A 24,827-nucleotide genomic window follows, 5' to 3' on the forward strand; every position below is an offset into this window, starting at 1 on the left:
TCCCGGATGGGAATCACTCCTTACCATAATTGTCCGAAATGTGCTCAAGCACATGCCTCCTTGGGACACATGCTCTGGACTTTCCCCCATATTCTGCAGTTTTGGCATAGACTTGGACAATATACCACGACCATCTGGGGCAGGCGATGGTCTCCTATGCCAAGAGCACTATTTGGCTATTATAATATAGCACCACCAAAACCTACAGGGATGACAGCCTTTGTGACCAGAGTGTTGCTGCTGGGGAAAAAAGCTATATTGACTAACTGGTTGTCCCGGGACCTGCCCTCTTATACTCAATGGAGATCCTTGATGATCATACACGCCACTTTGGAGAGGAGACAGGTTGGGGATCTGGACCGTGGTCCAAGCCGTCACTTCTGTCAGACTTGGGAACGTTTCTGGATGGACCTTATTCCCCATGTTCGAAGTAGATTATTGAATATGTGAAGATGATCGCATGCTTCCTGAAATGTTACTGGACTTTTTCACTACAGGTGGGGGGGGGGATTAGGGGGGAATGGTTTGTGCACATGTGGGAGATTTTGATGAACATTTCTGTATATTTTGCTAGCACTTTGTTGGAAATTTAATAAAACATATTTGAACATAAATACAAATATACAGAGCAAGGATCAACAAACCCCTGTTTCCCCTCCCCTTCACATATATCCCCTCTACTACCAAGAAAACTGAACAAGCCAAATTATTACAGAATGCTACACAGAAATATAATGCTAACAGAATACTGCAGTCACGCATGATAGGAACAGTGTTGGGGGAGTGCCCCCTGATCAGAGAGAGCCCTAAGCCAGTTGGAAGCTAAAGAAGCACTGCCTGGGCTTTGCAGTCCCCAGTTATGTCTCTAGCAGGATATATATTTCAAATCTGATATATTCTAATAACAAAATAAAAATAAAATGATTTCTTTCTACCTTTTGTTGTCTCTGGTTTCTGCTTTCATCTTCTTTTCACTCTTTTCCTTCCAGTGTCTGCCCTGTCTCTTCAATCTAGCATCTGCCTGTTTCATCCACTGTCTGCCCCTTCCAGAAACTGTCTGTCTCTGTCTCCCCCTGCCATCTCTCTTCTAGTCTCACAATTCAAAACTATGAGTTTAGTAAATTAAATGTAAACCGACAACAAGCAAAACAAAGCACTACACTCATTAGAAGTTTTCTTTACTTTTTTTTTTTTTAATTACAAAGCTGAAAGATCCCAGGGCAATCAAAATTACGACCTCAGCAGTACTAACGGGAACACATGCTTTCCTCTCAACGACTGCTTTTTTTTTTTTTAATGCCATTCAACGCCCTGCCCAACCTGCCAAAGTGGGACATACCATTTCCCGGAGATGGGAAGTGCTCAGAGACATGGACGCATTTAGGAAGAGAAGAGAAACGTCTACCAAATGCAACTAAGCTCCCGAACGAGCAGCCCGAGCCACAGCAACTAGCTACCATGTATGGAAGCGATCAGTAACCACGCGGTTACCGCCCCCGGGGCAGACTGGGGTGGGGGAAGGGAGAGAGCGAGGGGTGGCCGACAACCGAGCCTTCCAGAAGAATGTCCCCCCATAGCACACTCACCACAAATACCGCCTCGGGGATGCCCAAATGAAGAATAATAATAATAATAACTTAATTTTTGTATACCGCAATACCACAAAACAGTTCAGAGCGGTTTACAAGTTAAGAGACTGTACATTTACAGCGAAGTTACAGCATATCAGAAAACAGTTCAGCATATCAGAAAACAGTTCAGGGCAATTTATGCAATGAAGGTGCAGAGAATTAGTTAACAAGTGTATGGTATAAACCAGTGACAATTACAAAATGATCCAATAGCTGTTGCAAGGGGGGTTGCCAACCGGGGAAGAGGGGAGGAAGGGTAGGGAGGGAGGCAAAGTTGGGATTATTAGTTTGGTGGGGAGGGCGGGGGTTAGAGGAATTTATCAAAGAGGTAAGATTTGAGAGATTTCCTGAAGGATTAATAAGTTGGGGCAAGAGAGATTTGGGTGGACAGGCAGTCATTCCATTTGCCAGCTTGGAAAGAGGGTTTTGTCGAAGAATCTTTTGTAGATGCATCCTTTTGGGGAGGGGTAGGCAAACAGGTGGGCATTGTGTGTACGGTTAGAGCCTGGGAAGGCGAAGTGGCGTGACAGATATATCGGGGCTGAGCCAGTTAGGGTTTTGAAGCAGAGGCAGGCAAATTTGAAGATGATCCTTGCTTCAAACGGTAGCCAATGAAGTTTTTTATAGAAAGGGCTGATATGGTCTGACTTTTTGAGCCCGTAGATGAGGCGGACGGCGGTGTTCTGGATGAGTCTTAGTCGTTTAATGGTTTTCTTGTAGGAGCCCAGATATGATGTTGCAGTAGTCCAGGGAGTTAAGGATTAGGGATTGGACCAGCAATCTGAAGATGGGGAAATCAAAGTAATGTTTGATGGAACGGAGTTTCCAAAGGATGGAAAAGCATTTTTTGACCTGGGCATTAGTGTGGTCTTCCAAAGTGAGGCATCGGTCCAAGATGACTCCGAGGATTTTTATAGTGGGGTTGATTGGGTACGTTAAACCATTAAGTTGCAGGGTGGTGGACGTTAGTTTGTGGTTGGGACTTGCAAGGAAGAACTTGGTTTTTTCTGGGTTTAGTTTCAGTTTGAAGTGTGTGGTCCAGTTTTCTACCATGGTGAGGACAGTTGAGATGTATTGTTCTGTCTCATGTGACAGTGAGGTGATGGGTATGATGATTGTAATGTCATCTGCGTAAATATAGGATTTCAGGTTACAGTTCGATAACATGTGTCCCAGTGATGCCATGTAGATATTGAATAGTGACGGGGATAGGGGGGAGCCTTGGGGGACTCTGCAGGGGTTGCTCCAGGTATGGGAGAAGGTTCCGTCATTATGGACTTGGTAGGTTCAGTTTTTTAGGAAGCCTGTGAGCCAAGTTAGTACTTGTCCGGAAATGCCAATGGAGTCGAGGCAACTAATCAGAATGTCATGGTCTACTAGGTCGAAGGCACTGCTGAGGTCAAACTGGAGTAACAGTGCGCTGTTTCCCAGTGAGAATAGTTGGAGGAGGTGATTGGTTAATGAGGATAGAACGGTTTCCGTGCTGTAATTGGTGCGGAATCCAGACTGGGAGTCGTGAAGGATGTTGAATTTCTCTAGGTATGACGTGAGATTGTAATTGACAAGTCCTTCCATGATTTTAAGGAAGAGCGGAATATTGGCGATGGGTCTGTAGTTGGAGGTTACAGAGGGAGATTCTTTGGGGTTTTTGATTATTGGAGATACGAGGTTGTGGCCAAGTTCCAGTGGGAAGTGGCCGGTTGACAAGCAGAGGGTGACCCAGTTGAAGAGTTCTGCTTTGAAGGGGAGGGGGGCAGTTTTCATGATGGATGGAGGGCAGTTGTCTAGTAGGCAGTTGGATTTGGAATATTTTGAGTATAGCTTGAGAAATAGGTTCCAGTCTGGGTTTTTGAAGTGAGACCAGGTCATGTCAGCCGGTGAGCCATCATTTTCTGTAGAAGGTGGATGGATATATGGGTAGGTGCTAGTTGTTGTGAGCGTTGTTTTCAAGTTGAGAATTTTGTTGGCGAAGTAGTCAGCTAGATTTGTCGGGGAGGGTGATAGATCGGTGGGGGAGCTTTTATGTGGGATGGTGTCAAATAAGGAGTTAACTAGTCTGAAGAGTTATTGGTGTTTAGGGATGGGGTGTTAATAAATTGGGAGTAGTGCTTGTGGTGCTTTTCTTTGATCGTTTTTTTGTATTCTGTAACTTTAATTCGCCATGAGTGTCTGTCAGTGTTTGTGCCTGTTTTGCACCAGGTTCTTTCCAGTTTGCGTACTTCACATTTGAGGGCAAGTAGGTCAGTATCGAACCATTTGGCAGAGGAGCGGTGTTTTTTCTTGCAAAGTTTCAGTAGAGCAATGTCATTTAGGGTCTTATTGCTGAAGTTGTTCCAGTCTGAGATGAAATTAGGGTCGAGATCTGGGATGGATGTTGGGTTGTAGTGGGACCAGAATTCTTCTGGGTTAAGTTGGCCTCTAGACCATATTGTTTTTTCTTTGTGGATGGTTCTTGGTTGTTTTTTGGTTTGTTTTTTAAGCCAGTGTAATTTGAAATTGCAACGGAGGTGGTCAGACCAGGGGGTGGTGGTCCAATTTTCTTCTTTAAGGCTAATGCTGGGGGTTGAAGGGGTGTTGGGGAGGAAAGAGATCAGATCTAGGTGATGGCCTTTGTCATGGGTTTTTGTAGGGGGTGGTTTAGGGAAACCTAGGGATGTTAGGAAAGAGAGGAGATCGGCCACGTTGGAATTCACTTCTTTAATCTGGCCAAGTTGCAAGTCCCACCGGTGGTCGCCATCTTGGACGTCTGACGTACCCGACATTAAATCCTTCAAACGTCAACGTGTAAAACATCATAGCTACGAAATGCCGGGAGGAGGAGAAGGCGTGGCAAGAACAGGCTCACCCGCCCCTCCCCTCTACCTTGACTGGCTGACAGGCTAGGCAGATGCTGCGTGTAAGTAAGCGTGTAGCTCCTCCTAGATTCAAAGTTCAAAAGACTGGAAGGGGAGGATTTGGCGTGGCAAGAAAAGGCTCATCCGGGGCAGCTTGAGGATATTGCCATTGGCTGCAAAGCTTGGAAATTAAGTTGCCAGACTGGAGGAAGATGTCTTCAGTTGCCAGGTCTTGAGAATCCCCACTAGCTCAGGTATTTATAAATTGGACTCAGGCGGTGAGAAACACTGGTGCCCATCCACTAATTTAGAGCTCCAGTCCCTCCCCCAAATCAGCTATATATGACTACACCACTGAATATAAAAATAATTGTGATGCACATATTCCAAAGCTAACATATTCCAGTTAATAAATTCAAAATAAAACAATGTTTTCTACCTTGTCTGGATGTTTTGTTATTCCATATTCTTGGTCCCAGTTTCTCTTTTTGCTTTTTGTCTATCTTCAACTAATTCTCTTTCCAGTGTCTGCTGTTTCTTTTTTTCTCCTCTCTTGTTCAATTTCCTCCTTATGCTTGTCTCCAACGTATTGATTTTTCCCTTTCAACTTTAACTTTCTTTTCTTGCCTCTGCCCACTAAATCTTGCCTTCTTTCTCACCCCCTCTTTTTAAATATTCAGCTACCTCTCAATTCTCCATCTTCTCTCAGTCCCTAGCTCTCCCATTTTCCATCTCATTCCTTTCCCAACCTCCTATTTCCTGCTATCTACTCCCCATCACACATTTCTACCACTGTACTCACTGCTCTCTCACTCATCTTGTCATCTCCCTTTTGACCTCATCCACATGGCTCACCACTTTCAAAATCCCCCTCCCTCTCTCCTCTGGTCAGGCTATAACTCCCTGTCCCTTTCTTTCCATCTCCTAGCATCTTCTTATCCCAGCTCTCTTCCCTCCTGCCCTCCCAAGGGTCCATCTCTGCTCCTCTATCCCCATGGTCCTACATTTTGCTCCTTCTCTTTTCTGTTTTTCTTCTTCCCTCCCCCCTTGATGCTGAACAATGAAATGGAGGGGGGGGAGAACAACAACAACAAAAGATGCTGCACCTCTCTGTCTTCCATCCACAGACCTAACACTTCTCTCTCCCTCCCTTCCATCCCCAGATCCAACTTCTCTCCCTTTCTCTTCCCAATTGCATCCCATCCCATCTCTCTACCTGCCTGCCTGCCTCCCTTCTCCAGGTCCACCATTTCTCTCTTTCTTTTCCCAACATTTCTCCCTTCAAGTATCTCTTTTCCTCTTCCTTCACATCATCCCAGGTCCAACTTCTCTCCCTTCAGAACACTGCCTACCATCTCTCTCTGTCCTCTGTTTCTAACCCCATAAGCTCTCCCCCCACGCCCAATCTAGCATTTATTTTAATATCCTCCCCCTCTGTACTTTAAAAAAAAAAAAAAAGTCCTGGAGGTTTCCTTGGCCCAGTATTTTCTCCCCCTTCTCTCCGCACCCATGCATCTCTACCTCACTCCTCTCCCACCACCATGTCCAATAATTCTCTCTCCTTCCTCTCTGCTCAACAGTGCTCCTCTTTCCTCATCTCTCCATGTGCACTATCTCTTTCCCTCTCTCACACTCAATTCTCCCTTTCTATTCTCTCCCTCACTCCCTCCATTCTTATGGCTCATGCTCTCCTCCCTTTTTCCCTTCCTTCCATCATTTGTCCTGTTTTTGCTTCCTCCCTCTCAAGTCCCAACACGTCCTTCTCCCTCCTTTCTGTGCCACGGGTGTTTACCTTCTTGCCGGCTCCCTCCTGCCTTGCTGCAGCGTTCATTCGAAGCCGCGAGCAGTGGCTCCTACTCGCCTCCTGCGGCTGATCCAGAAGCATTCCCTCTGACATAGTGATGTCAGAGGGAACACTTCCAGGTCAGCTGAAGGAGACACGTAGGAGCCGCTGCCCACGGCTTTGAGTGAACACTGCAGCAAGACGCAGGAGGGAGCCAGCAAGAAGGTAAACACCCAGAGGTGGCAGAAGAAAACGCCGCATCGCCCTCGAGTGGGGCCGCACGAAATACCTCACGGGGCCATATGCAGCTTGGTTACTACAGAGGGGCAGACTGTATGGGCCATTTGGCCTTTTATCTGCCATCATATTTCTATGCTTCTATATGACATGATGAGAAATCCTCCTAGAATGAAATGCAGACTTTAAAATAAAAACCAATCAGGTGAAGGCTTTTGAGCACAGGTTGATTATCTTACTAATGCTGAGGCCTTGTTAAGAGGAGAGATGTGCAAACTGATTAGGTGAACAAAGTGTCAAGCCCTCCCAAAAGTTAGTTTACCGCCTTTAAAATTCTGGGAAGGCTGATAAGAGAACATATGAATTGCAATACTGGGACAGACCAAAGGTACATCAAGCCCAGTCAGTGGCGTACCTAGGGTATGTGGCACCCGGGGCCCATCATTTTTTGACCCCCCCCCCCCCCATGTAAAAAAATTTTTTTTTTTTTTTTGCAATAACCATGAAATGGAATAAATGGTCAGAATAGAAACAGGCAGTGAAAATTTTCTTTTATTGAACCTCATATATGTAACCATTATTCCAAACATAACATAACATAAATTATGTCTAAATTGTCATGACATTAGAAGTACATATGGAGTAGTTGCAGGTGATGCTTGGGACAGTTCTGATTGTGTTAGTTCGGTTTTATGTGTTTTTTGAATAGAAGGGTTTTTATTTCTTTTTGAAGGTTTTGCAGTCTGTGGTTGATATCAATTGGTTGTAGAGTTGGGGGTCGAGTGTTGCAGCTCGAATGGCTAGGAGGTTGTCGAACAGTTTTTTTCTTTTGACGTTTTTGGTTGGAGGGTGTGTGAATGGTGCACAAGTTCTCCTATGTCTGTTTGAAGTGGATTGAATTATTTAGCTGAAGAAATTAGTTACCCCCCCATTCCACACACATTAATTCTCTTCCATTTTTGTTCCCATTATAAAAAAACACTGATAAGTTCCCAGGAAAAAAATACATTAAAATAAGAAGTGAAAACAAAGGCCCCTACAGATGAGAACATAACATAAGAATAGCCTAACTGGGTCACACCAATGGTCCATCATGCCCAGTAGCCCATTCTCATGGTAGCCAATAGTGCTGTCCGATTCAGAGAAAAATATTTCATTCGATTCGATTCACCCTGTTGAATCGATTTTTCGATTCGATTCACTGTTAATGACACCGCTTTTTAAGTTTAAACAAAGTACAACAATAAATTTCACAACAACAATAAATTTCACAAAGTACTTAAAAAAAAAAATCACATTTTTCCATTAAAGCAGTTCTGGAGACATTTGCTTGAACAGTCTTTTTTCCCAGTCCATAAGCAAGCAATATGAAAAAGATTTCCTTAATTATCTACTCAAACATTTTTGCTATTTACTTTCATTGTACCTAGACTATTATTCAGTAGAAAAAATTTAGTTTGTTCAATCAAGCAGAACATTCACTCATAGAAGTCCAATGTCCACACAGGATTTGATTGAACAAACCAAATTTTTTCTACTGAATAATAGTTTAGGTATACTGAATAGCAAAAATGTTAAAGCCACACAGAAAAGCAGTAAAAGTCAATAGGTTCTCCAAGTGGGAACAACCTGATGTCTCAGCACTTGAGGAAAAGACCACGTAATAATGTTTATAAGATAAATCATATAAATGATTATACTGAAGCAGGGTGTCCTCAGCGTGAGAGGTAAGCGAGAGGAGAGAATTCTCCAGCGCTTTACACAATAAGGCACAGGTTAATCACCCTCTGCCTGCAGTGCACACCATCATAGGACACCTCAGGTGTGCTCAAATTAATCAATGTGATAAATTAAACAGTAATAAACAATTGGTCAATCACAAGAGTGCAAGATCAAACAGGTTGTTCCCACTCAGAGAACCTATTGACTTTACTGCTTTTCTATGTGAGTAGATAATTAAGCAAATTTCTGATAGCCTACAGAACTGATTCTCACCTTCCATCCCCAGCCCCCAAGACTTACCAGACCCCCCCCCTGCCGATGTATTTACTTACTGCCTGAACTGGATATTAAATCGTGGGGAAGAGAGGAGAAATGCGGGGAAAGAGCCAGCCAAAACTAGTATTTGTTGCTGCTGAGTGCACCAATCCAGGGCAAGCAGACGCTTCCCCCATGTCTTAATAACAGACAAAGCACAGTTACTTACCGTAACAGGTGTTATCCAGGGACAGCAGGCATATATTCTCACACATGGGTGACGTCATCTACGGAGCCCCAGCGCGGACAGCTTTTTCAGCAAACTTGCTAGAAGTTTCAAGTTTGCACACTGCACCACGCATGTGCTAGCCTTCTCGCCACTAGAGGGCGCATCCCCACCTCGTGGTCCTCAGTTCCATATCCAGCAAAGAAAAGCCATCCCCGGGGAGGTGGGCGGGTTGTGAGAATATATGCCTGCTGTCCCTGGATAACACCTGTTACGGTAAGTAACTGTGCTTTATCCCAGGACAAGCAGGCATGATATTCTCACACATGGGTGACCTCCAAGCCAACCAGACAGAGGGCAGGTGGGAAGATGGCAATTTAGGAAAACAGGTTACGTAACACCGACTGGCCAAACCGGCCGTCACTCCTGGACAAGGAGTCCAGACAGTAGTGGGAGGTGAACGTATGAACCGAAGACCAGGTGGCAGCTTTACATATGTCCTCCATAGGAGTAGAACGGAGGAAAGCAACCGAAGCTGCCATCGCCCGGACCTTATGACCCGTGACTCGACCCGAGAGCGGGAGACCAGCCTGAGCGTAGCAAAAAGAGATACAAGCAGCTAACCAGTTGGACAAGGTACGCTTGGAAACCGGATGTCCTATCCGATTAGGATCAAAGGACAAAAACAATTGAGGAACCTTCCGATGAGACTTAGTACGTTGGAGATAAAAAGCCAACGCCCTCTTACAGTCAAGCGTGTGAAGCGCCGTTTCACCAGGATGAGAATGGGGCTTTGGAAAAAATACCGGAAGAACAATGGACTGATTGAGGTGGAAATCAGACACAACCTTAGGTAAAAATTTAGGATGGGTGCGAAGAACCACCTTGTCATGATGAAACACCGTGAAAGGAGGGTCCGCCACCAAAGCCTGTAGCTCGCAAATCCGACGAGCGGACGTGAGCGCAATCAAAAAGACTACTTTCCAAGAAAGAAATTTAAGAAGAGCTTTATCGATAGGCTCAAAAGGAGGTTTCATCAGTTGAGCCAAAACCACGTTAAGATCCCATACCACAGGGGGAGGCTTGAGAGGGGGATGAACATTCACAAGACCTCTCATGAAACGAGAAACCAGAGGATGCAAGGAGAGGGAACGACCCTCGAGATGTTGATGAAATGCAGCAATTGCACTAAGATGCACTCGAATAGAAGTCGTCTTCAGACCAGAATTCGAGAGATGCAACAGATATTCCAGGACCGAAGACACAGGGACTGAATCCGGGTCCAGGTGGTTGGTGGAGCACCAAGAAGAAAATCTGGTCCACTTCTGGGAATAGCAAAGCCTAGTCGATACCTTGCGAGAGGCCTCTAGGATTTCCCGCACTGAGTGAGAAACCGGAATCGAAGTCAAGGAGAAAGGAACCAAGCGGTCAGATGTAACGACTGAAGATTGGGATGTAACAGCGAACCCCGACTCTGAGACAGCAGAGAGGGAAAGACAGGCAGAAGTAGAGGCTCCCTGACACTGAGTTGAAGGAGCAGGGAGAACCAGTGTTGTCTTGGCCAACGAGGCGCAATGAGAATCATAGTGGCTTTGGTCGATTTTAGATGAACCAGCGTTCTCAAAATCAGAGGAAAAGGAGGAAATGCATACAGGAACCTCCCCTCCCAGTCGAGAAGAAAAGCATCGGCCTCGAGACGGTCCTGGGAGTACATCCGAGAGCAGTAGAGGGGTAGTTTGCAAGTCTCGGGCGAAGCAAACAGATCCACCTGAGGAGTCCCCCATCGGTCGAAGACCTCGCGGAGGACTCGGGAATTCAGAGACCACTCGTGCGGCTGGAGGAGACGACTGAGCTTGTCTGCCAGACAATTCAGCTCTCCCTGAATGTAAACCGCCCGCAAGAAAATGTTCTGAGAGACGGCCCATGTCCAAAGCCGTAGGGCTTCCTGGCACAGAGGCCAAGAGCCCGTCCCGCCTTGTTTGTTGACGTAATACATGGCCACCTGGTTGTCTGTCCGAACGAGAACCACTCGATCGTGCAGGAGGTGACCGAAGGTCCGAGCGGCCAGATAAATGGCCCGAAGTTCCAACACGTTGATGTGACACCGACGATCCGTGGCCGACCATCGGCCCTGCGTTCGTAAACCGTCCAGATGAGCCCCCCACGCATACTCCGAAGAGTCCGTGGTTAGGACCTTGCAATGCGGAGGGACGCGAAAGAGCAAACCCCCGGACAGATTGGTAGAGCTGGTCCACCAACGGAGCGAGCGTCTGAAAGACGGAGTCACCGTCAAGCGTCGAGACAGAGGGTCGCGGTCCTGACGCCATTGCGAGGCCAAGGTCCACTGAGGGATCCTCAGGTGCAACCGAGCAAATGGGGTCACTTGGACTGTCGACGCCATGTGCCCCAAAAGCACCATCATGCGTCGAGCCGACACTACCTGCAGTTGCGAAACCTGCCGGCCCAGGCGGAGCAGGGCCTCCAGTCGTGGGGAAGGAAGGAAGGCACGGAGAAGAACCGTGTCCAGCACGGCCCCTATAAACTGGAGGGATTGAGTCGGCTGCAAGTGAGACTTGGGAAAGTTCACCTCGAACCCCAGACCCTGAAGAAACGTGATAGTCTGTTGGGTCGCTGAAATAACCCCCTCCCTTGTCGGGGCCTTGATCAGCCAATCATCCAGATAGGGGAAGACCTGCAACCCCCGGGAACGCAGAGCAGCCGCGACCACTACCATGCATTTCGTGAATACCCGAGGGGATGAAGCCAGACCGAAGGGTAGTACACGGTATTGGAGGTGCAAATCCCCGACCTGAAATCTTAAAAACTTCCGAAAGTCGGGATGCACCGGAACATGGGTGTACGCTTCCTTCAAATCGAGGGAGCACATCCAGTCCCCCTCTTCCAACAGGGAATATAGAATCGGAAGCGATAACATGCGGAACTTCTCCCGGACCAGGAACTTGTTGAGCTTCCGGAGGTCCAAAATGGGGCGTAGGTCCCCGGTCTTTTTGGGGACCAAAAAGTAACGGGAATAAAATCCCCGGCCTCGCTGATCGAGAGGCACCCTTTCGACCGCCCGAAGGCTCAACAAGGCCCCGGCTTCCTCTCGGAGAAGGGTCAACTGGCTTCGATTGGACGGGCACGCCCCGGGGGGCCTGTCTGTAGGCTGTTTGGAGAAGTTTAACGAATAGCCCTCTGAGACGGTCCGGAGCACCCATGCGTCTGACGTAATCCCAGACCAAGTCCCGGCAAAAGCCGTGAGCCGACCCCCGATGGGGAGGGGGTTGAGCGACCTCGCGGCGGGGGCCAGCCCCCGGCCGCTCATCCCGTCAAAAAGACGGCGCCGGTTTGGACACCCCCTGCGCAGCGGGTTTGGTGGGTCCCCCTCTACCCTGTTGGGTAGGGCGACGGGGTGGAGGCCTCGAAAAGGCCGGTGTGGATTTTTGAGGGTACCGCCTAGGCGGCTGTTTAAAAGGCCTCTGAGCCGGCGGCTTAGGCTTCGGACGAACTAGAGACGCCAGAGAGCGTTCCTGCTCAGAAAGCTTCTTGGTGGCCGCATCCAGGGAGTCGTCGAATAACTCCGACCCGATGCAGGGTAGATTGGCCAAGCGCTCCTGCAAGTTAGGGTCCATCTCGAGGGTCCGTAGCCACGCCAGCCGGCGCATGGCTACTGCACAAGCCGAGACCCTCGAGGCAAGCTCAAAGGCGTCATACACCGCATGAAACAGATAGAATCTGAGCTGGGATAGGTTTGACGCAAAGGTGGCGAATTTATCCCTGTGCGACTCCGGGATCACCCCCTGAAAATCCGGCAGATCCTTGACCATGGACCTGAGGTAGGAAGAGTAGGCGAAAGCATAGTTGAGGACCCTTGTGGCCATCTGGGAATTCGCGTACAGACGACGGCCGAATTTATCTAGGGTCCGACCCTCTCTCCCCGGGGGGACAGCAGCCGAGACTCTAGAAGGCTGCGTGCGCTTAAGAGCCGACTCCACCAAGAGCGACTGATGGGAGAGTTGCCCCTTGTCAAACCCTTTAGGGGGAAGGGTCCGGTATTTGGATTCCATCTTGGTGGGCACTACCGCCACTGTAAGAGGGGTCTCAAGGTTCCGCAGCAAGGTTTGAAGGAGGACCTTGTGAAGTGGGAGGCGGGGGGATTCCCGTTGAGGGGCAGGAGAATCCTGTTCCTCCAAAAATTCTGAGGTATAGTGTGACCCTGCCGACAGGTCCACCCCCAAAGCCTTCGCCATGTCATGGACAAACTTAGAAAAAGAAGAGGTCCGTGCAGGCGGGGAGGGTGACCGAGACTTCTCGACGGAGCCGAAAGGAGAGGCCTGGCGAGAATACCCGAACTGTCCCCCGGACCCCGAACCCCAAGAGGCACGCTCCCGTGACCTCGAAGGAGTCGGGGACACCGTCCGGCGAAGAGACCCCCGTGGGGAACCCCCCGGGGTACGGGGTATGGAGGCCCGTCCCTTCCGCCTCGGTGAGGAGGCACGGGAACTCTCCCTGATCGGGGACCGTAAAAGATCTGGGTTGTCGAGGCGGAGTTCCTCGACACGCAAGGCTCCGGTCTCGGGCGGGGTCGAATGACGACTCCTCCGAGGCGAGGCTCGAGACCGCTTAGACCTTTTAAGACGGTGCTTCGCCCGAGACTTACTCGAGGGCGAGGATCCCCGTGACGACCTCGGGGACGAGGAGGAGGAGATCCGGCGTACCCGGCGCTGCTTGTCTCGGGATCGCACACTGACCTCGGGCTGTCTCACCGGGGTCGGGTCCGAGGGAAGCGTCGAGGTCGAGGCTGAGGGAGCTTCGGCCGCCGAGAGGCCGGTGCCCGAGGCCGAGGTCACCAACTGCGGGGCCCCCGAGACCGAAGTCGAGGCCGAAGCCTGCTGCAAGGTCTCAATGGCCCCGGAAAGCTCCGAGGAGATCAAAGCGCGAAGCAACTCCTGGAACGCCGGGATAGTGAGACCCGGAGGCAACACCTGGGGGCGCTCCGCAGAGGGCGACCTCGGTTTCGAGTATTCCCTCGGGGCTAACCCCTTCGACACCTTGGGCTGGGTCGAGATCTGCGGTCCCGCCGAGGACGAGCCCGAGGATGGCTTCCTGTTAGATGAAACTGAGGAAGGAAGTGGAGACTTACCCGGGGCTTGCTTCTGCGAGGCAACCAGCTTCGCGGGAGCCGAGGGGTCCGACGTCGAGGCCGAGGTCGAGGCCGGGGCCGAAGCCGAGGCCGAGCTCGAGGCCTTCCCCGTCGGGGTATCGACGGTAAAGAGATCCGCCATGCGTGCCTTGCGCCGAGTAAGGGCCCGTTTCTGGAAAGTGGCGCACTTAGGGCACGATGCTGTCGGGTGATGGGGCCCCAAACACCGAATACAGCACCTGTGAGGGTCAGTGATGGACAAAAGTCTATCACACTTACCACACTTTTTAAAACCCGTTACGGGTCGGGACATGGGCCCAAAACAAGGCCGGGAACAGACGAGGTTCCTCGGCCACGGCTACCGGGAGCCCCCGGAGCGAAAGAAAAAAGAGATGTTTTTTTTTTTTTTTTTTTTTTGAGAATTAAAGAAAACAAAGACAGAAAATAAACGTAGCGCAGCGACCGCGTCGAAATTCCGAACACAGCCGCGGCGACAGAAGGCAAAAGTAGCACAATTTTATCCACAGGGCTTCTGGCTCCGCGGATGAAAATGAACTGAGGACCACGAGGTGGGGATGCGCCCTCTAGTGGCGAGAAGGCTAGCACATGCGTGGTGCAGTGTGCAAACTTGAAACTTCTAGCAAGTTTGCTGAAAAAGCTGTCCGCACTGGGGCTCCGTAGATGACGTCACCCATGTGTGAGAATATCATGCCTGCTTGTCCTGGGATAATGGACTTTTCCTCCAGGAATTTGTCCAAACCTTTCTTAAAACCAGCTACGCTATCTACTTTTAACATAACTTCTGGCCACTTCATTTTTAAGCTTATATCTTTCCTTCCAAACAGAGACCTTGCTAGATGTCAAATACAGCACAAGGTAACTTCACACGGACTTAACTGTGCAGGAAATGAATATCCTCATACACCCACCATATAGTGCAAAAATGTGCAAAGGTCTGTTTTTTTCTTTCGATCACTACATAGCCTAATGCCACACAAGCAGCGCTGTTACAAACATATTCTGAAGGTCAATGCTAAGGTTGACAAAGTTTCCTTCCTTGGACCAGAAGGAGATACTGACAAACCACTGGAAGAGATTCTAAAACAACTACCCAGAAATAACACCCAAAGACCCACTCAGTGTGTGAACCAGTTGAGTGGAGTGGACTAACTGGGGGTGGAAATGGGCCCAGAGTTTGCTCAGCAGAATTTCCCAGACTACCTCTTCCTCTCAACACACTGACATGCTACCACCACCACCAACACTAGGAACACCTCACCGAGTATGCCAGCAATGCTTATAAACTTTATAAAACACATTATTATATTTTCTTATAAAGCATATATTTTAACTGAACTCAGCCTTGCCATTCACAAAAATAGAAAAGTTCCCATTTCAAGCTGTCTCATGTACACTTTTCAAATCTAACATATTGTAATCACAAAACAGAAAATAAAATTATTTTTTCTACCTTTTGTTCTCTGGTCAATATTCAAATCTTGTTGGTCCCAGGCTCTTGTTGTCTTGCTTGCCAGGGTCTCCTTTCTCCGTGCTAACCATCCGTCTGCCATCTCTGTCCTCCCCTTCCGTTTCCCTTCCCTCTCCCGGAGATCTGGCATCTTTCCTTTTTTTGTCTCGATCCACAGATTCACCTTTTCTCAACTCCCCACCACCCCAGGATCCACCATCTCTCCCTTTCTGTTCCCAACTATCCTCCTATCCAGTATCTCTATCCCCCCTCCACACCATCCCCTGTTTCCAAGTTCTCTCCCTTTCTGTTCCTTCCCTCCCTAAATCCCATTATGCACCATCTCTCTCCCACTCCTCTGTTTTTAGACCCATTATTTCTAACCCCCAAAGTCTGGCATATGCACGTATCTTTGAACCCCCCTTCCCTCTCTCCCTCTGTGTACTTTTACACCAGGACCCCCCTCCCCCGAAGGTCTGTCCCCCCTCCGAAGGGCTACACCCCACCCCTGAAGGCCTGCACCCCCCCGAAGGACTTTACCTCCCACCCAAAGGTCTGTCCCCCTCTGAAGGCCTAAACCCCACACCTGAAGGCCTGCACCCTCCCCGAAGGATTGTACCCCCCACCCGAAGGTCTTTCCCCCCCTGAAGGCCTGCACCCACCCCAAAGGCCTGCACCCACCCCAAAGGCCTGCACCCACCCCAAAGGCCTGCACCCACCCCGAAGGTCTGTACCTCCTGAAGGCCTGCACCCCCCCCCCTCGAAGGCCTGCACCCCCCCTCGAAGGCCTGCACCCCCCCTCGAAGGCCTGCACCCCCCCCTCGAAGGCCTGCACCCCCCCCCTCGAAGGCCTGCACCCCCCCCTCGAAGGCCTGCACCCCCCCCTCGAAGGCCTGTCCCACCCCCTTGTAGGCCTGTCCCACCCCCTTGTAGGCCTGTCCCCCCTTTAAGGCCTGCCTGCCTGCCTTTCCCCCCCTTGAAGGCCTGCACCCCCTTGAAGGCCTGCACCCCCTTGAAGGCCTGCACCACCCCCCTCGAAGGCCTGCACTCCCTTGAAGGTCTGCACCCCCCCCCGAAGGCCTGTCCCCCACTTGAAGGCTTGTACCACCCCCTTGTAGCTTCTCCCCCCCTTGTAGGCCTGTCCCCCCCTTGAAGGCCTGCCTGCCTGCCTTTCCCCCCCTTGAAGGCCTGCACCCCCTTGAAGGACTGCACCCCCCCCCCCCGAAGGCCAGCACTCCCTTGAAGGCCTGCACCCCCCTGAAGGCCTGCCTGCCCCCCTTGAAGGCCTGCACCCCTTGAAGGTCTGCACCCCCCCCGAAGGCCTGTCCCCCCTTGAAGGCCTGCCTGCCTGCCTGTCACCCCCTCCCCCTTGAAAGCCTGCTTGCCTGCCCGCCCGCCCCACCCTGAAGGCCTGATGCCCCGACCCACCCAGAAGGACCGCTCGCCCCCCTGGCCTCCCCGCACCACCTATGAAGCAGCCGCAGCAGGATCGCGATGTCAGCGTCAGCGATCACTGCGCTGCTTCCTGCGCCACGGTCCCGCCCCTCCTCTGACGTCAGAGGAGGGGCGGGATCGCGGCGCAGGAAGCAGCGCAGGGATGCTGACGCTGACTTCGCGATCCTGCTGCGGGCTGCTTCACAGGTGGTGCAGGAAGGTCAGTGGGGCGAGCGGTCCTTCGGGGGTGGCGGGGGACTGAACGGCAAGGCCGGGAACACCCCCTTAGGGCTGGCACCCGGGGCGGCCCGCCCCCCCCCTAGGTACGCCACTGAGCCCAGTATCCCGTTTTCAACAGTGGTCACCCCAGGTCCCAAGTACCTACCTAGATCCCAAGTAGTAAAACAGATTTTATGCTATTTATCCTAGGAATAAGCAGTGGATTTCCCCAAGCCATCTCAATAATGGCCTATGGATTTCTCTTTTAGGAAATTATTCAAACCTTTTTTTAAACCCTCCTAAGATTACTGATTTCACCATATTCTCTCGCAATGAATTCCAGAATTTAATTACACGTGTGAAGAAATATTTTCTCTGTTTTGTTCCAAATCTACTACTTAGAAGCTTGATCACAAGCTCCCTAATCCTAGTATTTTTGGAAAGCGTGAACAAGTGTTTCACATCTACCCTTTCCACGCCACTCAGTATTTTATAGATCTGTATCATATCGCCCCCGAACCGTCTTCTCCAAGTTGAAGAGCCCTAGCTGCTTGAGCCTTTCCTCATAGGGAAGGCATTCTAAACCCTTTATCATTTTTGTTTCCCTTCTCTGTACCCTAATTTTACCAACATTAGGAAATAGCTCTTTACTCCGAGACTTGCTTATTGCCGAAGGGAAAGGAATGCCTCCTGTCATCGTCACTTTTCATTTGTACAGGAATGACAGCTAACAAGTAATTCCATCCTGTAAACACTCTGTTTTTTGGCAGCTGCTGATGCAAAGAGAGCACAGCTGTATAAGTGAGCCTCTTATGCCACTAAATGCTAAAGTAACAAATTGCATTTTACCAGTGAATCGAGATGCACCTCTTCCAATGCCATTGAAGTTCCAGAAAGGGGGTGGGGGATAGAACTCAAATATTCGAGTTATACCCATGCTCCAGATGAACTCAATGTTTTGAAATAGTTTAAGCCTTTTAGAATGGTAGCCCCTGTGCTCAATGAAACCATGCTGCCAATTGGGCTCAGAGCTGTGTCAGTAAAACACCAGATGCTTCATAGCATCTATGACCATCCATAAAGACTGAGAAATACTGAGCGTTCTTAGACCATACAATACCCAAATCACACAACTTTCTCTATTGCAGTTCACTGGTCTGGTATGGATGCTAAGAAGCTCCTTGACAATGGAAATATTACAGTAAATTTGAAAGATTAAGATCACACAAAAAGGTGCACACAAAACATATTGATCAACAATTTCTTAATTTACAGTTAAATCCCAACTTGGTTCAGTGCTGTACATATTAGGCAAAAATAGCCAGAAATTGCATCTTTTCATTTTTCAACATCTTAAACACCTCTACCAAACAGCAAAGTTTACTCTTCTTTTTTGTTGAAAGGAAACAATTGTTCCATCCTTATATACTATGGCAGGAAGGTCCAACCACAAGAACAGTAAACAGACTATTAAAAATTCATAAATATCAGACAATTACAAATTGGTCAACTATTATTTCATTCTCCAAGTGATAGCTAGCAAATGGTGCCCTTATATTAATTCAGAGATTAATTCATAAAATGTCTGATAAACCAAACATGCTGATTTTAAAAAGATGCACTGAACAAAGGAGCCAATGCAATTTAAGCAAAGGACATGCACTCAAACTTTCAGTTAAAAAAAAAAAAAAAAAATCAATTGATCAGAAGTATTTTTAATTAATTACATCTTGTTTAACTTGGAGGACAGACCCAAATAAAATACATTATAACAAGCCAAATTAGATAATATTAACATTTGGACTAATACACTAAGGTAGGTTGATCAAAATATGCCCTGGTCAATCATAATTGCCTTAGTTTTGTTTAAAAAAAAAAAAAAAAAAAGCAGAAAGCTTTTAACAGAAAAAGGGAATTCACTTGGGCCTCCATAAAATGACACCTTCGCACATTTTTTTTTACAGTTCTGTTCAATATATTTATTAATGACCTGGAAACAGGGACGAAGTGCGAAGTTATAAAATTTGCGGATGACACAAAACTCTCCAGTATGGTTAGATCTGTTGAGGAATGTAAAGAACTTCAAAGGGACCTGAACAAACTGAGTGATTGGGCAAATAAATGGCAGATGAGCTTCAATGTAGAGAAATGTAAAGTCATGCACATAGGGAAAGAAAACCCAATGTACAACTACACGATGGGGGGATGATATTGGGGGAAGGCAACCTAGAAAAGGACTTGGTAGTTTTGGTGGATAAAACAATGAAACCAGCGGCACAATGCGCAGCGGCCTCAAAAAAGACGAACAGAATGTTGGGCATTATCAAAAAAGGTATCACTACCAGAACCAAGGAGGTTATCCTTCCGCTGTATAGGGCAACGGTGCAACCGCATCTGGAGTACTGCGTTCAATACTGGTCGCCGTACCTTAAGAAGGATATGGTGATACTCGAGAGGGTCCAGAGAAGAGCAACAAAAATGATAAAGGGCATGGAGAACCTTCCATATGCTGAGAGGCTAGAGAAGCTGGGGCTCTTTTCCCTGGAAAAGCAGAGACTTAGAGGGGATATGGTAGAAACTTACAAGATTATGAAGGGTAGAGAGAAGGTAGAGAGGGACAGATTTTTCAGACTGGTGGGGGCAACAAAAACTAGAGGGCACTCAAAAAAATTGAAGGGAGACAGATTCAGAACAAATGCTAGGAAGTTCTTCTTCACTCAGAGGGTGGTGGACACCTGGAACTCGCTTCCAGAAGAGGTGGTAGAGCAGAGTACGATTTTGGGTTTCAAAATGGGATTGGACGAGTTCTTGAAGGAAAAGGGGATTGAAGAGTATAATTAGAGTGATACTATACAGGCAAAATGTCTTAAATAATAGATAACTTACAGGTCATTGACCTGGGGGGCCGCCAAGGGAGCGGACTGCTGGGCATGATGGACCTGTGGTCTGACTCAGCAGAGGTGATGCTTATGTTCTTATGTTCTTTGACTAGTGGCTGGGAAATCAAATACATTTAAGTATTAAGCTTCCTATCCAGTCCCTTCTCAAAAGATGCGAGAAAAGACCCAGTTATAACCAAGAGACCGAGGACTATTAAAGTGAAGTGGAAGAGGTGGCCTAGGGTAAGAGATGCTGCCTCAGCACCCTAAGTTGCCAATTCAATTTCCTCAGCCCTTGTGACTCTGGGCAAGATACCACTGTTTGTTAGGGAAAATACTTATCAGAACCCAATTACTATTCAATGAATTGTAAACCTCTTTGGGTGATTCTCTTAAGAAAAATCTAAAATAATAAAGTTGCTTGCCCCCAGTAACAAGATTCTTAATAGAGAATGACACGGTGACAAAATTCATCACTGTTCCCGTCCCCCTGGATAACCGCGGGAAATAATCCCATGTCATTTTTAGCGTCTATTTCAGCCTCAGTCCTTCTACACCGGCATTCTTCAAAGCAAAGCTTGAGGGTCAGTGGTTGTGGCCATTCATACTCTGATTCTTCCCTCTCTTCTTAAAGAATGACATGAAGATTGTTTACCGCGGTTATTCACAGGGATGGGAACAGTGATGAATTTTGTCACAGTGTCATTCTCTAATTCTTAACTCACATTACTTGCTCCATAAATCTGATCAAATGGACTCCAGTCCTCAAAGCTCCTGCTTAACTGGTTAGTCTATAATGTGCCACCTGTCTTGCATATTTATGATTTGTATTAGCATCTAGATTCAATAAGAGCACAACAGCACTCAGTTTTGAATAGCAGCCCAATAATTAAATCAAAATCATGCCACATCACTCACTCAATCTCCAGAACAAGGGTAAGGGTACTTTTTTCTTACAGCCTTCCCACCAACTGAAAGAGTTAAATAAGCTTTTCATAGTTAAGATTCATAATAAGACTTCAATATTTTTTTTAAAAAGTAACTAAATGAAACAGAAAACAGGATTTGTGGGGGGGGGGAGGAGGAGGAGGGTGTGAGGGGATTGCAGTCAACACCTAATAAAAAGGAAATCAAGAGCAGCACGCCTGTGGATGTACAAGACTACCTGTCAATATATACAGTACACTGAATTGGAGCAATATTCTCTCCACCCACACCCTGCTCTACCTTTCCCATGACTCAGCCCTATCCCCACACCCGAAAGAAACTAAAGGCTAAACTTAAGACCTCGTGTCATTGCATCACTCTTAACACTCCACCACGAGGTTCACAAGACCAGCTCAGAACCCCAGCACCTGGTCGCTTCCTCCCCACTCTACTCTTTAGTAACAGAAAGGAAAGTAAAACACTCTTAAAAGCCTCGTTAGTATCACGCAAGAAAGTCTGACTATGCTCTTCCCCATTACCATCTCTCTCGCGTGCCCTTCGAGCAAAAGACAAGGGTCAGGGAAAAAGCACCTGTCCTACCACTCTTGCTCACCTTTCCGCTAGCCGTACCACCGCTCACCCCGATAAGAAAAGGCCGTCCAGGAGGGCACGGCATTGCCACCAACCTCTGCTCACCATCCCCAACCATGCTACCTCCTTCCTACCACGCGGCCCACAACTCAAAGCCTCCCTTATATCTCCACCACGTGGCCCCCGGCTCCCGGTCCCATTGCATGCAGGGACTTGTAGTTTTCGACCGCATAAGTAACCCGCCACAGTTCGTGCTCTACCGAGAAGCCACCTCAGCTGTACAGTAGGGAATCAGCATAACGAAGTAGGCTGCTATTCTAGGGGGCCGGAACGAAGCTCTATTAAAGGCTCCCGCGTTAGTTTTGTGCATGTCAGCGTAGGATTAAAAGCAAAATTGGACCCGCTGAAACGCCAGGTAGGATGCCCGAGGAACCTAGCAGGTCTTTGGTGCAAGGAGCCATGCTCCCTCGGAGTAATTGACTAGGCTGAAGCATAAGGAAGGCATGGATCTGGAGAAGGGACAAGACTGTGTGGGATACGCGTTGGCGTGCCACAACAGAAAGTCATTCTTTCAACCGGAGGAAACAGGATGAAATTACTGTCTGCTCCTGTAGAACCAAATCCTGCATGGGGAAGTAAGAGTAGGGGTTAGGCATGTAGCTTTGTAAACTGTACATAGGAGCTTGAGCAAACCCTATATTGAACTAATTTCTTAACTGTGTCCCGGGAGAGAGAATTTCCATTGGGTTTAGTACCCCCAATAATTCTGAAAAGTTGACTCCCATCATGGTATTATTTGGTAGTTTTCTGTAAGGATAGTCTCTCTCTGCTAAGCTGTACTTACTTAGTATGATAAGATTAGTAAAAGCCCCAACTTTAACCCCTGACGTGAGAAAGATCTGTTGAGTGCTTCTTAGTGAATCACAATAGCCACTCAAAGGATGCAGGGCTCAATAGATCCAGCATGGCAAGCCCTTTGTAACCCAATGGTTCTCAAATCAGTCTCAGAGAAGCACCGGTCTCCAGGATATCCACACTGAATATGTATTAGGTATAGTGCATGTCATAACATAATATAAAACTCACTTTTATACCGCAATTACCGCTAAGTTCTATGCAGTTCACAAAAAGTTATGAGTACAAAAGATGAGGAGAGGCAGAGCATGCCTAATTTTCAAAGTATTCAGTAAAAAGATACAGTACATTTTTAAAACATGTCGAAATTGTAGAAAAAAGTCAGTTGACATAATTAAGAAATTCAATCCTTATCCCATAGTGCTGCTTGAAAGGACAGCCGACGTTGTTGAAATCTTTTAAATTTACAACCCTTAACAGATGGAAAAGAGAATAATGCATGTGATTTCCTGGAATGTTTGGAGTTATTGAATGTAAAGGATTCCAAGAGATATTGGAATTCATATTGAACTTAATCCACGCTTCAATCGGTAGCCAAAGCAAAGCCAATACTTCTTCAGATTATAGATCAAGCGAACCGCTGCATTCGAAATAATGGCCTGCAAATGTGTCATGCATATCTTAAGAACATAAGAATTGCCGCTGTTGGGTCAGACCAGTGGTCCATCATGCCGAGCAGTCCGCTCCCATGGTGGCCCTTAAGTCAAAGACCAGTGAACTGAGTCTAGCCTTACCTGCATACGTTCTGGTTCAGCAAGAACTTGTCTAACTTTGTCTTGAATCCCTGGAGGGTGTTTTCCCCTATAACAGCCTCCGGAAGAGCATTCCAGATTTCTACCACTCTCTGGGTGAAGAAGAACTTCCTTACGTTTGTACGGAATTTATCCCCTTTTAACTTTAGTAGTGTCCTCTCGTTCTCTCTACCTTGGAGAGGGTGTCTTTATCTACTAAGTCTATTCCCTTCATTATCTTGAATGTTTTGATCATGTCCCCTCTAAGTCTCCTCTTTTCGAGGGAGAAGAGGCCCAGTTTCTCTAATCTCTCACTGTATGGCAACTCCTCCAGTCTCTTAACCATTTTAGTCGCTCCTCTCTAGATCCTCTTGAGAAGTACTATGTCCTTCTTCATGTACGGCAACCAGTGCTAGATGCAGTATTCCAGGTGGGGGGCGTACCATAGCCCGGTACAACGGCATGATAACCTTCTCCAATCTGTTTGTGATCCTCTTCTTAATCATTCCTAGTATTCTGTTTGCCCTTTTCGCCGCTGCCGTGCATTGTGCGGCCGGCTTCATTGACTTGTCCACCAGTACTCCCAAATCTCTTTCCGAATACTGCACCGGATATCCTGTATTCGTGTATAAGATTTTTGTTACTGACATGCATCACCTTACACTTATCCACGTTAAACCTCATTTACCATGTCACAGCCCATTCCTCGAGCGTGTTTATGTCACATTGCAGGTCTTCGCAATCCTTCTGTGTCTTCACTACTCTGAATAACTTTGTATCGTCTGCAAATTTAATCACCTCGCTAGCCGTACCGATTTCCAGGTCGTATATAAATATGTTGAAGAGCACGGGTCCAAGCACCGAACCCTGCAGCACTCCACTCGTGATGCTTTTCCAGTCCGAGTATTGTCCATTTACCCCCTCTCTGTTTCCTATCCACCAACCAGTTTTTAATCCACATGAGTATTTCACCCTCGATTCCACAGCTCGCAATTTTTCAAAGTAGTCGTTCATCTGGGACCTTATCAAATGCCTTCTGAAAATCCAGATGTACAATACAATGTCGACCGGGTCACCCTTGTCTATCTGCCTGTTTACTCCCTCTAAGAAGTGCAGTAAGTTTGTCAAGCAAGATCTTCCTTTGCTAAATTGCCATATTGGGATAAACCGAAGGTCCATCAAGCCCAGTTTCTTGTTTCTAACAGTGGCCAACCCAGGTCCCAAGTATCTAGCTAGATCTCAAGTAGTAATACAGATTTTATGCTGCTTATCCTATTTTAGTGCAGCTATCCTGAAACTGGATTTGCTTATGTTACCTCAGGATAGGTTGACTTTTAAATATAATCCACTCAATATTCAGCCCATGCACCATGGGCTGAATATCTGGGGCTAATTCTAAATGAGCTACCACAGGAGCCTATGTGAGTCCTGGCCAATTTTCAGCCGGGACCTGCAGAGACTCTTATGCAGGCCCAAGCATAATATTGGCCAGGACCACATAATGGATGTAGGTGACCTCACCACCACACAGGCTCCACCCCCACCCCCACCAGGCCTACTTTGTATAGTCCTGGTGATCCATTGGGTTGTTACAGGCAGAAGTGATGTCCATTTGTTCCTGCCCATAGAATGGCCTACAACCTCTAGAAGCAGCTCTGCAGTACTAGGATAAGATTAGTGAGGAGTGGAGAAGCAGGTACAATAAGAACATAAGAATAGCCTTACTGGGTCAGACCAATGGTCCATCAAGCCCAGTAGCCCATTCTCACGGTGACCAATCCAGGTCACTAGTACCTGGCCAAAACCCAAAGAGTAGCAACATTCCATGCTAT

General features: G+C 47.8%; 1 protein-coding gene across 3 annotated transcripts in view; it reads right to left on the reverse strand.

The window, feature by feature from the left end:
• The window catches only part of UCK2 (uridine-cytidine kinase 2), a 148,011-nt gene extending 126,496 nt beyond the window's left edge, over positions 1-21,515 (reverse strand). For 2 of the 3 annotated variants that reach the window (XM_033962174.1, XM_033962175.1), the window contains exon 1: positions 21,372-21,515. In XM_033962174.1, the coding sequence (XP_033818065.1) occupies positions 21,372-21,467 (96 nt within the window). In that variant the 5' untranslated portion in view covers positions 21,468-21,515. The remainder of the gene's footprint in view (positions 1-21,371) is intronic. The other variant, XM_033962176.1, reaches the window with a different exon arrangement.
• Positions 21,516-24,827: the final 3,312 nt, after the last annotated feature.

This window comes from Geotrypetes seraphini, chromosome 10 (assembly GCF_902459505.1).
Source record: "Geotrypetes seraphini chromosome 10, aGeoSer1.1, whole genome shotgun sequence".
Taxonomy (NCBI): domain Eukaryota; kingdom Metazoa; phylum Chordata; class Amphibia; order Gymnophiona; family Dermophiidae; genus Geotrypetes; species Geotrypetes seraphini.